This window comes from Accipiter gentilis, chromosome 8 (assembly GCF_929443795.1).
Source record: "Accipiter gentilis chromosome 8, bAccGen1.1, whole genome shotgun sequence".
NCBI classification, from domain to species: domain Eukaryota; kingdom Metazoa; phylum Chordata; class Aves; order Accipitriformes; family Accipitridae; genus Astur; species Astur gentilis.
In genome coordinates this window covers 187321-202110 of record NC_064887.1, presented here as the reverse complement: position 1 = coordinate 202110, position 14790 = coordinate 187321, and the positions used below count along the sequence as shown (strand labels likewise).

Sequence of the window (14790 nt, the reverse complement as noted above, 5' to 3'; positions counted from 1 at the left end):
CGGCCGCGGCCCCTCGTACGCAGCAGGGCGGTAGGCGCCGGCCGGTGGCGCGCGGGCAGCTATAGGGAGGCCCTGCCGGGCACCGCCTCTTGCTCCGCCCCGCAGAAGGGCGCTCCGCCCCTTCCGGTGCAGGCGGCGAAGATGGTGGGTCTGGCTCGCCGCTCCGCGGAGAGGGGTTCGGCCCGGCGGGTCGGCAGAGCCCGCGCCTCCGCCTTCGGGACGGCGTGCAGGTTTCCATCCCGCGCAGCAGGCCGGGAGCCTGGCCTGAGCTAGTGGCTGTGGCGGCGGCCCCAGCGGTGGCGCTGCCGGCGCTCGCCACTCGGGTCCTGGCGGGGGCCCGGGAGCCCGCCTGCCGCCCGGGCCGGGCCTGGCGATGGCGACGGCGGGACGGCGAGCGCCCGGCGTGGTGGCGCTGGGCGGCAGCCCCGCTTTGTGGGGCGCGGGGGTTCGCCTGCGGCCGGGGCTGTGGCCGTGGCGGCGAGGGGCGCCGGTTGATGGGTGGCGAAGGGCTGCTCTGTCTCAGCTGTATTTAGCGAAAGGTTTCACTCGCAGCCTGTCCCTGGGAAGAATTTAGCCAGGCCGCGAAGCGGCGATGTGAGGTGCGCCGTCAGCCCCGTGCTCAAAGCAGACAAAGAGGTGTCCGTTTCCAGACAGTTCCTGCTGCTAGTGGTGGTGACTAAATGATACCTCGGTGCTAAAACCTCTTGAGCTGGCAACGCGACTGACGTTTTGTTGGTATTTTTTTACAGGGGACACCGCAAAAGGATGTTATAATAAAACCCGATGCCCCAAGCACGTTGCTTTCGGAGAAGCATGCGGACTATATAGCTTCGTATGGAACAAAGAAAGATGATTATGTACGTATGATTTGTTTCAGTACAGCTCGGAGTTGAGGGTTAGGTGCACGCTCACAAGCTAATTGTTTCTGGCCCTGCAGCTCAGTGTGTGAAAGAGGTCTGTGATGAGTCTTGGCATGTATTGCCTGAGTATGAATTTGAAGATAATCAGTTTAGCTCTAGAATCACTCTGAGGCCTGAGGAACTAACTACTCGTTGCTTCTTCATCCGCTAGAACGTGCAAGGAGTATAGCTGCGTTTACATGTTGCCCCTTTGATGGGACAACATACGGAATCTCACACCAGCACTTATTCGTGCTTACTAGGTTTGATGAACGCTTTAACTAGCATCAGTTTTATAGTCACAGGTCATCAGATGTAGCCCACAACAGTAGGATTCCAGTTCCAGCAGGTGAAAAAATGTCAATAACTGCTTATGCCTGAAGAAAAGTTTCAGTTACTTTTACTGTCCACAGAAGAACTCTAGGCACTGTTGCTTGTGATTGTTGTTCTTGTGCTTAAAAAGTACTGCATGTAGAAAATAATGTTTATGGGTAGTGTAGGTGATGTAATCGATGTAAGAGAATTCAATATGAAGTTTCACTTCATAGTGCAGCTTTAGATTGTGGCAGTTTTGGCCCTTGGAAGTAAGTTTCATTAAATGTTAGACTTGTTATTTTTGAGACTAATTGGGGTGGTAATTGGAGTGGTGGTTTGGATGCCAGGATGATAACTGATAATCTGAAGTGAATTGGTGCCTAACTACTTGTATGTGTTTAATTTGACGTGGAGCTTGATGCTTTGAACTAGAAGATAGAGGGGAGGAAGGGAATGTAGTACGTGTAGATATATACACGTGTATGTGCCTGTATATATACATACATGCATGGTGTACAGAGTATTTGAGTGGCTGATACATAGCAAGTTGTTAATGGGATGGAAGATGGTTGACATATTCCAAACTTTAAGTGTTAACTAATGTATTTTCATTGCTCTATATTGATGATGTGCTTATCTGATTAAGAACTAAAATAATGCACTACTTAGGAATACTGTATGTCGGAGTATTTGAGGATGAGTGGTGTTTACTGGGGGCTGACAGCAATGGATCTCATGGGGCAGCTGCACCGAATGAACAAAGAAGAAATTCTGGCATTCATCAAATCATGCCAACATGAATGTGGTGGAATAAGTGCCAGCATAGGTCATGATCCTCATCTTCTCTATACCCTCAGTGCTGTCCAGGTAAATGTAACAGGGTAATTTTAGAAAAAAACATTTGTAATTAATGATTTTGATGATTGCAGATTTACAAGCTAGGTACCGTTGAATCCCAATAGCAAAAACTATTTCAGTACCTTATTTAAAAAAAAAAATCTAATAGACAAAACTCTAGGATTTTGCTGTAGCGTTTCCTAAAATATTGTCAGATTTGGGAACGTGCTTTTAATGATGAAATAATGATGACTGCATTCTTGATATGTTTTGTAACAGTCTTGAAATACTTTTCAGCTACAGGTTTTACTGGAGTTTTTTGTAGATTAATTTTGGATTTTATAAATTCTTAGTATACATTGAGGTGAAAGATATGTATGACCAGAATAAGAGTAAAGTTTTGGATTTTATTTTTTAATGTATATATTACAATTGCTATATATTATAACGTATTAATAAATAATTATGTGATATTTATATAAACTATATATTTATATAATATGTATAATTATGTGAGTGTGTTTACACTTTAGTACTGTACAAAAGAAACATTGTAGTACTTGGTTCTTGTGTTCCTCAAATCTGCTTTTTTTGTGTATAACTTAAAAATGATACTAGTCTGTTAAGCATTTTATTTATTTATTTGGTGTGTACTCTTCCCCTGAGAAAAAGTAATTCTCAATCTTATTTTTTCACCATAACTATCTCCATTATAGATTTAATTTCTCACTATGTCTTGTGTCTTTTTTTTCTTCCCCCCCCCCCCCCCCCCCCCCCCTCATGTAAACTATCGTGGAAAAAAAAAAATACCGAAAATGCTCAAATGTTTCTGAAAATTGCTTGATTGCTTGCATAATGTATCTCTAGTCTAATCTTGTGGAAGAAATATTTAAATGGTGTTACAAATAAATAAGATAGCATTACGTTTTAGGAAGAAAGTGTGTTGGATTTATGGTGTTGGATTTGAAACCCTTAGGACAGGAGAACGCTGTTTTGTTGGGTCAGTGATGAATGTTGGCACATATTATCTGCTCTAAAGTTGATATTTATCACCACTTTAGCTCTAGAATTACTCTGAGAACCAGGAAACTAAAGTTTCTTTAGGCTATGGTGTTTGAGCTTTTCCAAACTGTCCAGTGGAACTCCTTTCACAAGTTCTAATCCAGTATAAGGAGAAAGGGGTACAATTAAAGGTTGTTTACTTTTACATATGAGAAATATTAATTCTTAAATAAATACTTGCGGTATTTTCATGTTAACTGAATGCAGCTCTAGATCTGCGAAGCTGAAAAGTTTTAGCAAGTGCTGATGGGAAATATTTGTGGTAAACTTAACCAGCATGTCTTAATGACCATGCATATTCTTAGTGAACAAGCACCGTTTAGTCCTGTCTACATATCCAGAATGCATAAAGGGTCATATCACATCTTCCTTTGATCGCAATTAATAGTAATTTGTTCAGATTTAATTTTTAAGGAGCATGCTATGATTATATATTTTCTGTTGGAGTTGTACGTTCTTTTTTGCATTTCTGTAAGACTTAAATTTTATCTAACAAGTGAAAGATTCCAGCTAACTCTAGGTGTTCAAAGTCATAGTTGTTGGTATTTTTCAGGATTGCACTATGCTATTGCTTGCTTTCAACTGCTCTTTCTATTATGCTACTTATAATAAATTCTTAATTACTCTCTTTACAGATTATGCAAGTTATGAGTAAAAACACGAAGCCAACTGGGGCTTGGAAACAGTACTGTTGTTTTTACATGACATTGTGTCATATGGGTTTACTGGTTCAAATCAGTGCTCACTTGGAAAACTTTGTATTCCCTACTATGACCTTTATTTTTCTTCCAGAATATATTAACTGTATAGTTTGTGTCTAATGATATTGTGCATACTTTTTCTTAATTTATTGCAATTTGGTTCTTTTAATTATATTTTAAAATGGAATGTAAATAAAAATCTTGTAATTCAAAACTAATCATTGCTGACAGGCTTGGACTGTTAAGTGGCATTAGTAACTAGCTGCTTAACTTATACTTGCACATATCCCAGTAGCAGCAGTGCACAAACTACAAATTTGTAAGTCTAGGATGTCATTATCCCATTACAAAATTAACCGTACTCAAATCTCTGTTCTACATAATACTAACATAGAAACAAATAAACCTGATAATGCTTTTGAAAGGAGAGCTGGAAGTTGGAAAGTAACAAAGCGTGAAAGAGTTCAGCTTGAATTGCCTATATTTTCCTTTGAGAATTTCTTAAAAGTTTTTAGACAGATAGATGAACTCCAGTGAATGAAATTTTGTTTTGATAAGTCTTACCAAATAGTATTCACAGTCAATTAAAAGAAATCTTTTATAAATCCAAGATTTCTTTTTTTAAAGAAATAAATTTTTTAAATTTTTGCACCTCTCTGATTGTTACTGTGTCTTTTTTTTCCAGATTCTTATCTTATATGATAGTCTTCACGTTGTTGATGTAAATAAAATTGTTGAATATATACAGAACTTGCAAAAAGAAGATGGATCATTTGCTGGAGACAAATGGGGTAATTTTTAGATCTTTAAAATGTGAACACTTTTATTTTCTGAGTTATGAAAAAGGAGATTTTGTGAAGGAAAGAGTTGTGGTTCATTCCTTTCATAAATATTCTAAACTTCAGTTCCATTCTTGTGTTAAAAAATTGCTCAGCTTTTAAAGAAGAAAACTTTTGGGGATTTGTAACTTGGCAGTACTTTGATATACTAGATATGCTATTCCATAAGGAATGTTTTATGCTTGCTATTTAATGGCAGTTAATTACGATCTTTATCCATGTTGGCTGTGAAAGGATCTTTCACTATATAGGAGTGAGAAAAACTGGTTTTGTACTCATGAACATTTGTTAATACCGATTTTGTTTCTGCATGTAAATTATTTATGAACAAAGATGGTATTTTTAAGCTGTAGCATAAATATTTAGTCACTCTAAAAATACTTATCCCCATGGAACACTTAAAATTTAATAAAATGTATTGCATATTACTCATGTTGTTCTGGTAAAATTCAGCAATCGATCATGGCAGTGTATGTATGCTACTGTAAATGTAGCTGCTATGCTGTGTGTTAAAATGGTTCATAGTTTGCTGCATCATTTTTGTTAAAGTATTGAAACAAATGTACTGAATGCACAATGGATTTACGTTATTTCTGAAAGGCAGTCGGAGTGCAACTGAAGGAGTGTGATACCTGATATATTACAGAACAGCACCTTTGTTTTATATGTTTCAGCTTGTGGATTTCTTAAGAAGAAAAGTCTTGTGTCAGTTTGACCAAAAAATTGAATGCTTGCGGCTGGGTGCAATTTTAAAATTTGACTTCAAGTATTGATTGCTCACAGTTTGTGCTAGGAGAGTTGCATTGGTATGGATTATATTGGTATACTGAGCAATCATTGTGCTAGAGGTGTAGCATTTTTGGTTTAACTTCCAGGTATACGTATGCAAAAGAAAACTTGCAACTTTCATCAGTCTTATGGGTGCTTCTGACCAGATTTAAGGCAGATCAAGTTGTGTCTTGAGTATTTTTGAGTCCACTCAAAAAAAATTGCTCTGCAATTATCTAGTAGAGCGCTACAGATAAACTCTAAAATTATAGTTATTTGTAAATTACCACCAGTTGAATTGAATTGGATATATATCTGACTATACACCACCTCAAAATGAGTTGTTCGCTTTTATGTGCAGTAAACGTACAGATCTCTTGAGTTGTAATGTACGCTTTCTGAATTACTGAGGAAATAATTCATGGGGTGGAAAAGGAAACAGTATGGGGGCAGGTTTTGGCTGAGTTTTGTTGTTCAGTGTAAACCCTAGTATTTTAACATTTTGTTCCATATTTTCAGTGGTGATTTAAATGTATTTTTTTGTTGTTGTTAATAAAAATACTCTTACTTCATTCCCTATCCCCCCATGTTCTAGGAGAAATAGATACAAGGTTCTCATTCTGTGCTGTGGCAACTCTTGCACTTCTGGTAAGTCCTAAATCATTACTTGCACAAGTACGGAATCTTCTCTTTGGTACCGCTGAAGTTTCTGTAGTTAATGAGCTTGGTAGAACATAAAGTGCATTAGTTGCTTTTCTGACTTGCAGGGAAAGCTGGATGCTATTGATGTGGGGAAAGCAGTAGAATTCGTTTTGTCCTGTATGAACTTTGATGGAGGATTTGGTTGTAGACCAGGTTCCGAATCACATGCAGGACAGGTGAGTTTTTCTTCATATGGAAATGTTTCAAGTTAGCAAGCATCACATACTGCCTATAAATGTTTCTTTACAACATCTATCTGTGATATCAATTGATACACCTTTCTTGTTTCCCAAATGCCTGATTCTAATACCTTAGTTAAAATAAATGAACAAATATATAAATCTGAGAAGACGAGTAGAGACTTGAGAGGTTATAGTCTGGGGGGAAAAAAAATCATAAGGGAACAACTTTTAGGACTGTGTTTCAATCTTCATATAGTGATGTTGGAATATTTAGCACAAGGAGTTTTAGACAATTGGAAATGGGTATTAATGGAGACATTGGACAAGATCTATCACTGTGTCTGCCACAAATCATAATGCCACAAATAATAATGAAACATAAAGGCCAGTTGGATAATATGTTTGATATTTATCAACTGATGAACTCAAAAATGAGACATGAACTTTCTCAAGGGGAGGCTTGCTTAATTTTTTGAGGAAGGTCACTTTTAAGATGATGGCTAACTCAGGCATGTGAACATTTTTCATGTTTTGTTACAGGCACTAAAGAGTTTTGCTAGTGGCAGTGAGTTCTGAAAAATGCTCAGTAAAATCTAGCTGAGAAGAGAATGCAGTAGTATAACTGGAACAAATTAAGGGATCTCTCCAGGAAGAGAATCTCAATGGCTCTTTGCGGCAGAAAATTTACATTAAAAACTACCTTTCCTATCATTTTTTTTTTTGTCATGGAAGGGATTATTGCAGTTAAGCTGAATTTCTTAATAGAAATCAACTTTTAATAAAATATTTTAATGCTGTTGCAATCACCCGTTTTTATATTGTGTGATTATGGTGAGCAATGCCATATCCAGGATTCACCTCAGCACATAAAAATACTAGAGGTATTTTGTTGAGAAGTGTTGGGTTCCCCTGCCCTTCTTTTTTTAAAGGGGGGGGGGGGGGGGGGGGGGGCACGGAACTTTTGCCTGGTACATGTACCTTATCTTATGAATTTTATCTACAGTAGCATTGCCCATATGGTCTAAACACCTGGACCATGTTCTGCTGTTCAAGGAAGTCAGATTAAGTAGCTGAACCCACTCTGCAGCTGGCATTTCCTTGCGAGTATTAGATCTGTTGTGCATATTCACATACTCATTAAAATGCTGTAAAGGGCAACTCCTTTGCCTGCACAGTAGTTCAAAAGTTTTCTGGGAATATCACATTTATTTTGCAGTATACTTGGATGGGCATATCCTTGTTGATGTGTGCTGTTGTTGAGGGTTTTTTTGTTGTCTTTTTGGGCCTGTGTTTTATTAGGAAAAGGCAGTTACGAGCAGGCTTCAGTTGACATTGTGGTTTCTTGCAGTTTGTGCTTGGCTGCTTTCTTAGTGACTGCATGAAATGTGACCAGAGTATGCTTTTGCACTGTAAATGTTGTTTCCCAGGAAAAAATAAACAGGGATTAGTCAATGGACGTACACTACATGACACATTGAAAGTAAGCCTGACATGACTAGATGTACATGGGATTGACAGGATGGTTAATGATCAGGGTTAACCTATTTCTGCTAGAGAATTCATTTAGTCTTTAGTTTGCTCTCCACAAGCCTTACGGTAAGAGGCACATACAGGAACAAACCATAGGCTGGATGCAAAATTTTTGTAAAGGCCATATCCAACCTGCAGGAATCAGTTTGTGTACTCTGGCTTGAGAGTCTGTGTTTTTAAAATAAAATTGTATGGCTCTGATCTTTTAGCACCTTTTTCTAAACCTTGCATTAGTGTCTTATATTAGTAAAATCTTACTGTTCTATAATTACATTGTGTAACTGGTACTTTTATACAAAAGCAACTGTAACAGTAACATACTTTTCTAGTAGAAAAGTAAAACTCATTGAAACTAAAAGTTGAAATGTGTGCTTATTTTGCATTGTGTTTGCATGACTGTATTCCTGCTTTGAGATTTTCCTGCATTTAGTCTGCTAAACTATACTTAGTTTTTAAATACACAAAAAAATTTATGTCTGTAATTTTAGATCTATTGTTGCACAGGATTTCTGGCTATAACAGACCAGTTGCATCAAATAAATGTTGACTTGCTGGGTTGGTGGCTTTGTGAACGTCAGCTACCTTCTGGAGGTCTCAACGGGCGACCAGAGAAGGTATTAGGTGGCTTCTTTTGCTTTTCAAACCTCAATAGAGATTATTTTTTCTAAAGCTGAAGTACTTCTGGAAAATGTCATGACTCCTATGAAATCTTTAGTAAACTTTTCAAAGAAGTCAGGCCTTCATTTTGATTCTTCATTTTGTCACTACCAGTTGTCATGCAGTCCTTTGCTATGTCAGTCTGCAGTTTTAGGAAAGTAAACATACTGAAGTATGTCTTGCTGACCACTTGAACTAGTATACTGTTAAATAAGGGCTTGAATATTTTCTGACATTGGGTGGGAATGAGCTCTTCTGTAGGATTTGTACAAAAAATTACTGTTTTACTGGATGTAAATCCTGGGTGTAATAGTATTTCACATCACACTAGGAAATTGTATAACCTAGAATAATCTCCACTGCCAAATAGATAACGAAGGAACAGATTTTTTTTCAAAAAAAATTAAACTAGTTGATACGAAGTTCTTTGTACTTACTCCTGAAAAAGGTGCTGTGGTTTTTTAGCCACTCTCACAGAAGGTGAAGGCTGTTTCAAAAATCACATTCTTGTGGTTTTGTTTCTTGAAGAAGGGGAGAGGTTTGAAAAGAGACTTTCCCTTCCTGAAGAAGGGGAGTAATCTGAAAAGAGACTGCACCCAGGAACATTATTCTCTCTTACCCCAAAGAAACTCTTTAACTGTTGTTCCTCTGCAGGAGTATTATGGCAGCACACCTAGTAATTTGCAGAATCACCAATAAAATTGGCCACATCAAGCTTAAACCAAAAACAAATAATAATCTGTTTCTCTGCTTGCCAGTTACCTGATGTATGTTATTCATGGTGGGTGCTAGCATCTTTGAAGATGATTGGTAGGTTACATTGGATTGACAGAGAGAAACTGCGCTGCTTTATTTTGGCTTGCCAGGATGAGGAGACTGGAGGATTTGCTGACAGACCAGGAGATATGGTAAATAATCCTTTACTAAATAAAATATACTTAACTGAAAATTTCAACTGAAAGTTGCAACTGAAAATGTAAGTTTTCTTGTTTGAGTGTAACTCAACTTGTGATCCAGGTGTGTTTTGCAGAGCCTACGTTCTACTTTGAAGGAAAGAATAGGGTGGAGTTGCTTTCGAAGGCTTACTTGGGGAGCACATGTTTTATATTGCACTTGTACTAGAGTATCCCCCACTGAAGTCAGTTGCCATTTTTTACAAGTTGTGGTTTGGTTCCCATTACACATACCACACAAATTGTTTCTCACACGACCACTTGGAAGATCTCTGTAAAAATCCTGTGTTTGGTGATGTTTTTTGGGGGATGTGTCGGGTTTTGGGGGGCTTGTTTTGTTTTGTAGAATGATATGCAAGCTAGAGTCCACTGCAGGTTAAGTAGTCTTCAGCTGTCTTGGTGGTTTTGCCTGATCTAAATGAGTTGTAAGTTTTTAACAAGAATCCTTATATGCTAACTTTTGTTCTGTGCCAGCCCAGCCACTGAATAAATCCTCTCACTGGCATTTGTCTAGATGAGGGAGGAAGAAGCTTTTATGATAACTTTATGAAGAGGCTGGTGGTATGGATTTTCTGCTTGGTTGAGAGAGTAGTTATGATTTGGCTGGTCTGTTTTCTGGTTTCAAGCAGAAATAATTGAGATTATCCAGGCAAAATGGCATATGAAGTTTGTATCTTTCAAGGGTGCTGGACAGATAAAAGTATTATGAGACCTCAGTGCAATTCCTATAGAACACTTGGCTGCTTATTTGTCAACAGTCAGGGGGAAGTCTTAGCTGTTTTTACTGCAGCTGACTGTGTCTTCTTTCTCCACACATGCATTAAAAACTGAAGTAGCTTTCCATTTCTTTGCAAGCTGATACATTATTCCCACTTGAGGGAAGGGGGGAAATCTCTTTATTCTGGTCTGTCATTTGGAAACTGTTGTGGTGGTGTTAAAATGAGAAGGTTTTTGTATTTCTAAGGAGGTCACAGAAAGACTTTTTCCCTTTTCCAGAATTCTCCAAGAAAAACCTAACACTTAAAGTCTTAATGCTTTTCTGGCTTTGAGATTAAACTTGAGCTATTGAACTATTTTTGTCTTGCTAGGAGAGCAACTTTGCAGAGCCTTTTCTCTATATCTAATGCAGGCACCCTTGGAAGAGTTTTTGCCTATTATGTTAGCAGTTATTTCATATTATTTTTACCTGCCATCCATTGCTGAAGTGGGCACTGCCATAGAAACGTTGACCTCCACAGGTTTTTGCTTTGTTCTTGCAGAAACTCATTCCTAACAGACCCTCTTGTTTTGGGTTTGCTTTTCTTTTTTGGGGAGGGTAAGGGGGATTGTGGTGTTTTGTTTGTTTGATTTGGTTTTTTTTGCTTTTGGGGTTTTTTTGTGGGTTTGGGAGGGGTTTTTTGGTTTGGCGTTTTTGTTTGGTTTTTTGCTTTTGGCGTCAGTGTGTGTTTTTCTCTCTTTTTTTTTTTAAAAAATATCTGGGTTCTAGTCTTTGGATTTGACGTTGTGATTGTATTTCAGGTTTTGAACACTTGACAATAAGACAGCTCTGTCATGGTTTTTTTTTTTAATTTCCAAGCAGCTAGTTCTCAAGAACTTAGTAGCTGTGCTTATTGGCTCTTAGTTGTAATTCAGCAGGTTTTTCCTTTTTTATTTGCTTTAAAGAAAATTGCAGAAGGGAGCAGACAACATAGCAGGAGATACATCTTCTAGAAATCTGGATTTCCCTCAACATACGTACTGTTCATCAAAAGGTTGAATCTGTAATTTCATTTGCACACTTCCCATTGGGGACCATCTCCCCTTTTGGGCCTGTCTATTTGTACAAGGAAATTCTGTCTTGCCATTCCTGAAGTGTACTGTTTATTATTATTATTTTGCTCTGTACTTGTTTATTTTGCCTCTCTTCTAATGACCACACACTCATTCTGGGAAGGAGCAAGTAAACATACGTCTGAGCTTTGACCACACCTGTAATGTGGCTGCCAAACCATTGAGGAGCAAGACTTGCTATGCTAGTGTAGTTTGAACCTTCTAGGCTGTGGTCAATGGTTGGAGATCCTGTATATGGTTGTAACATGGTAATTCAGCTTAGTTTACTGCAGTATAGAACCCTTGTGATAAGATCCAGAAGTTCCACTAATGCAAACAGGATGTACGTTGCACCAGACAGCACAGGTACTTTTGGATAGGATTTTGTAGAATGGCTAATTAACTCCACTGACAGGATGCTTATGTTATGAGACTTCATAGTCTGTTGCAGTTATGTGGTGATACGTGGTTTTAGGAAAGGTTTGTGTAGTGAAGGAATACTTGGATACCAAATAACTGCTCCTGTCTCTTCTGGGTTTTTTCTTCCTTTTATTTTTTCCTTTCAGTTTTCTTAGCACAGTAGGTTGCTACTCCTCTCTCAAGATTTTACAGCACTGTATTCAGAGACAATTAAAGAGCATTATAATGTTGCTGAAGAGCAAATGGGGAATTTATGAAGGTGGTACTTGTAGATGATCAACTGTACTTTCAAAATTTTTATTATCTTTGCTTCTGCTACCCTATGACGTTGCATGCTAATGGAGACACGTGAGTGCTTCCTGCCAAATTCAGAGTTGAAAATCGCCTTAGCAGCAGACAATTGACAATGATCTCTGAGTAAATCATAGTATTGTAAACGCATGGTGTGGAAATCGTCTTGCCTGTCAACTCATGTCAACACAAATGAAAGTTTGTTCAGTTGCATTGTCTTCTCCAGCCATGGAGATTTGCAGTTCTCTTGCTAGCAAACAAAAGCCTCATTCCATACAAATGAAAAGCTGATTGACTTCTGGAAATGGACACAAACTTTCTTTCTTCTCCCAGGTGGATCCGTTTCACACCTTATTTGGAATTGCTGGATTATCTTTATTAGGAGAAGAACAAATTAAGGCCGTCAATCCTGTCTTCTGTATGCCAGAAGATGTCCTTCGAAGAATAAACGTACAGCCTGAGCTTGTGAGCTAAGACTCGTAGAGACAAAAGGTTGATATGCCCAGTTGCTTTGGTTTTACTGATTTAAGTAATCTCATCTCTGAAACTCTTAGCATATTCTTTGAGATGTGTTTACATTACAAAAGTAAAGCAATAGCTTTACCATGGGCTTTGTTACTTTGTAAACTATCAGAACAGGCTTGCTCTAATAATCTGAGTGTAACATGTTCTTTGGTTGTATATAAGAGATATAGAAACATTTCTAATCTGTATCTAAATATATGGGCCTTTGCATTTTTTTTTAAAATATTCAAGTCAAAGCAATAGTGTGAATGCTTGATTTTGTATTCCTGTGATATCAATCATGCTAGCATCTGTCTTGACACAAGCGTGTTTTGATGGTGGATCACACAAAGCACTTTAAAAGAATATGAAAAAAACCCACCCAAACAAAAACTCTACTTAAGCCATGCACTTAATGCCACACACTTGTGTATTTAATTCTTCCTGTTTCTGTTTGCCATCACTTTTATATATTGAGGAATGAGCTTTTTCTTCTGATAGTAATTGATACCAGTGAAAACAAAAATTATGGTCCCATTAAGTATATAAATGTCTTCATTTATTGATGAGTCCCTTAGGCAAAATTTTGCTGATATTTGAAATAGAGCATATCTTGAGTATGTATAGTGACACTTGCTAACATTAAGCATTCTAGAGAAGGTCTCTATAGGACAGTAACTTGTAACTGAATATGAAGTTGATCCTAAATTTGTTGCTGGGTTGAAATCCTGCTTTCGTAGCTTTTAAGACAATAATTGCCAACACTTGATTATGGTGTAATTGAGAATAAAACTAGCCATGGAAAATACTTGTTCTCTGAAGGATGAAGTCCTCTTTGTCTTCACAGAAGCCCTAAAATTGCCTCTTCATTTACATTCCACACACCCTGGCTAAGACTGAATGGTATTTCAGTTGAAATACACAGTAAAAGGTAATCGGGAAGTGGAGGAAATCTTTGATTGTACTTATGCTTAAGGAAGGTCTAAAGTTGTTTCAAACAGTTTTAAAAGCTAGCTGGTTAGTTTTACCCAGCCTGTTTGTGTTAGTAGGGCGTAAGCTGGAACTGGACAAAGTAACTTTTTGGTAGACCTTTACTTGTAGAGAATTTCAAAGAGAGAATGTGTCTTTTGAATGCTCAAGTATTTCTAATGAATTTTTAAGCCTTCCCTACAGGCTTTCAGATGAGGGAAAACCCTTACTCTCTTTAGCTGTCCACTTGCCTTATGCATTCTTTGGTCAAAGCCTGGAATTAATTTTTTTCAAGGTTTGGAAAAAAGTTACAGTAGGCTTTGTGTTGAGTGCGAGGGAATGAGAGCACTGATCAGGTTTTATCTAACTGTAAAATTTAACAGAAATTTAAACATAAGTTTTTCTCATTCCAGGTTACCTTTGCAAGTGCCACTTCTTTTCATCTAAGGAAACACTGTTCAGTACATAGGAATTTGCTGGGTTTTCCATGTTGTGTAGACAAAATAGAATCCCCTTCAGAATTTCTAGTCTAGTATAGACTGAGACACCCTGGGAATTAATATGTGAGTGATACTGCATGACAGTGTAGAACATTTCACTGTAGGTTGAAATCCTATTAATATTATTGGAGTTTTTCTCTGAAGAAGGTCTGGTCAACTTCATTTCCTAAGTCAGCTGTGATTTGTAAAGGTCTTATAAGAATATAGGTTAAAAAAGGGGTGAGTATGTGCACAAACTAAAAACTTAAGAATATTCTTCCATTCTTTGCATCAGCTTTTTAAAATACTGTATTTGTAGAAAGAGAGTCATCACAATTTTTCTTACACAAACAAATCGCCATTTTTGTTAAATGTACTGTGAAAAAAACCCTAGTTGCTCAGTGTGTCTATGTTAAGACTTAGTCATTTTGGTGCAGAATGCATTGTTACCATCTACCTCTGTTTTAAGTAATCTGCTGTTCTCAGTTGTCAGTTACAGGTCCTTATTAAAGGCTTTCAGAAATTTGTACTTTCATAATTTTTTTTCCCATGGAAATCTTTATATGGTAAAATCCTGACATTATCTTAGTACTTGATCTTAAGTACTGTTGTGTATCCAATGTTCCCAGCAATAAATTTTGCAAGAAGCTGTATGAGAATTTGCGAAAGAATAATGAATAATTCAGGTACACAAAGCTGTGTGCCTGTAGGTATGTTTATTAAAAGAAAATCTGTGTGTGTGTGTGTGTGTGTGAGAAATCAACAGCCATTCTATCACCTTCTAAGAACACGGTCAAGTCCAGAGGTATGGGCTTTATTCCAAAGATGCTGCCTTTCAGTTTTGTTGAGACAAGCCTGGTAGGCGAATGCAGC

At 37.8% G+C, this 14790-nt stretch overlaps 1 protein-coding gene and 2 non-coding genes across 3 annotated transcripts; all 3 read left to right on the top strand.

Moving 5' to 3' along the window:
- The first annotated feature begins 107 nt into the window (after window positions 1-107).
- RABGGTB (Rab geranylgeranyltransferase subunit beta) lies at window positions 108-14576 on the top strand. The gene is made up of 9 exons (XM_049808626.1): window positions 108-144; window positions 750-857; window positions 1884-2081; window positions 4500-4605; window positions 6017-6069; window positions 6189-6299; window positions 8324-8449; window positions 9251-9400; window positions 12299-14576. The coding sequence occupies exons 1-9, from the start codon at window positions 142-144 to the stop codon at window positions 12437-12439; spliced, it is 996 nt and encodes a 331-aa protein (XP_049664583.1). The 5' UTR covers window positions 108-141; the 3' UTR covers window positions 12440-14576.
- On the top strand, window positions 954-1036 carry LOC126042412 (small nucleolar RNA SNORD45). The gene has a single exon (XR_007507141.1). It is a non-coding gene; the product is annotated as a small nucleolar RNA SNORD45 (small nucleolar RNA).
- LOC126042414 (small nucleolar RNA SNORD45) lies at window positions 3051-3135 on the top strand. Its single transcript, XR_007507143.1, has one exon. It is a non-coding gene; the product is annotated as a small nucleolar RNA SNORD45 (small nucleolar RNA).
- Window positions 14577-14790: the final 214 nt, after the last annotated feature.

Coding starts and splice junctions, on each gene's coding strand:
- RABGGTB (XM_049808626.1), top strand. Junction 8,450..9,250: donor TCAACGGGCGACCAGAGAAG/GTATTAGGTGGC, acceptor TCTGCTTGCCAG/TTACCTGATGTATGTTATTC. Junction 9,401..12,298: donor CTGACAGACCAGGAGATATG/GTAAATAATCCT, acceptor TTCTTCTCCCAG/GTGGATCCGTTTCACACCTT.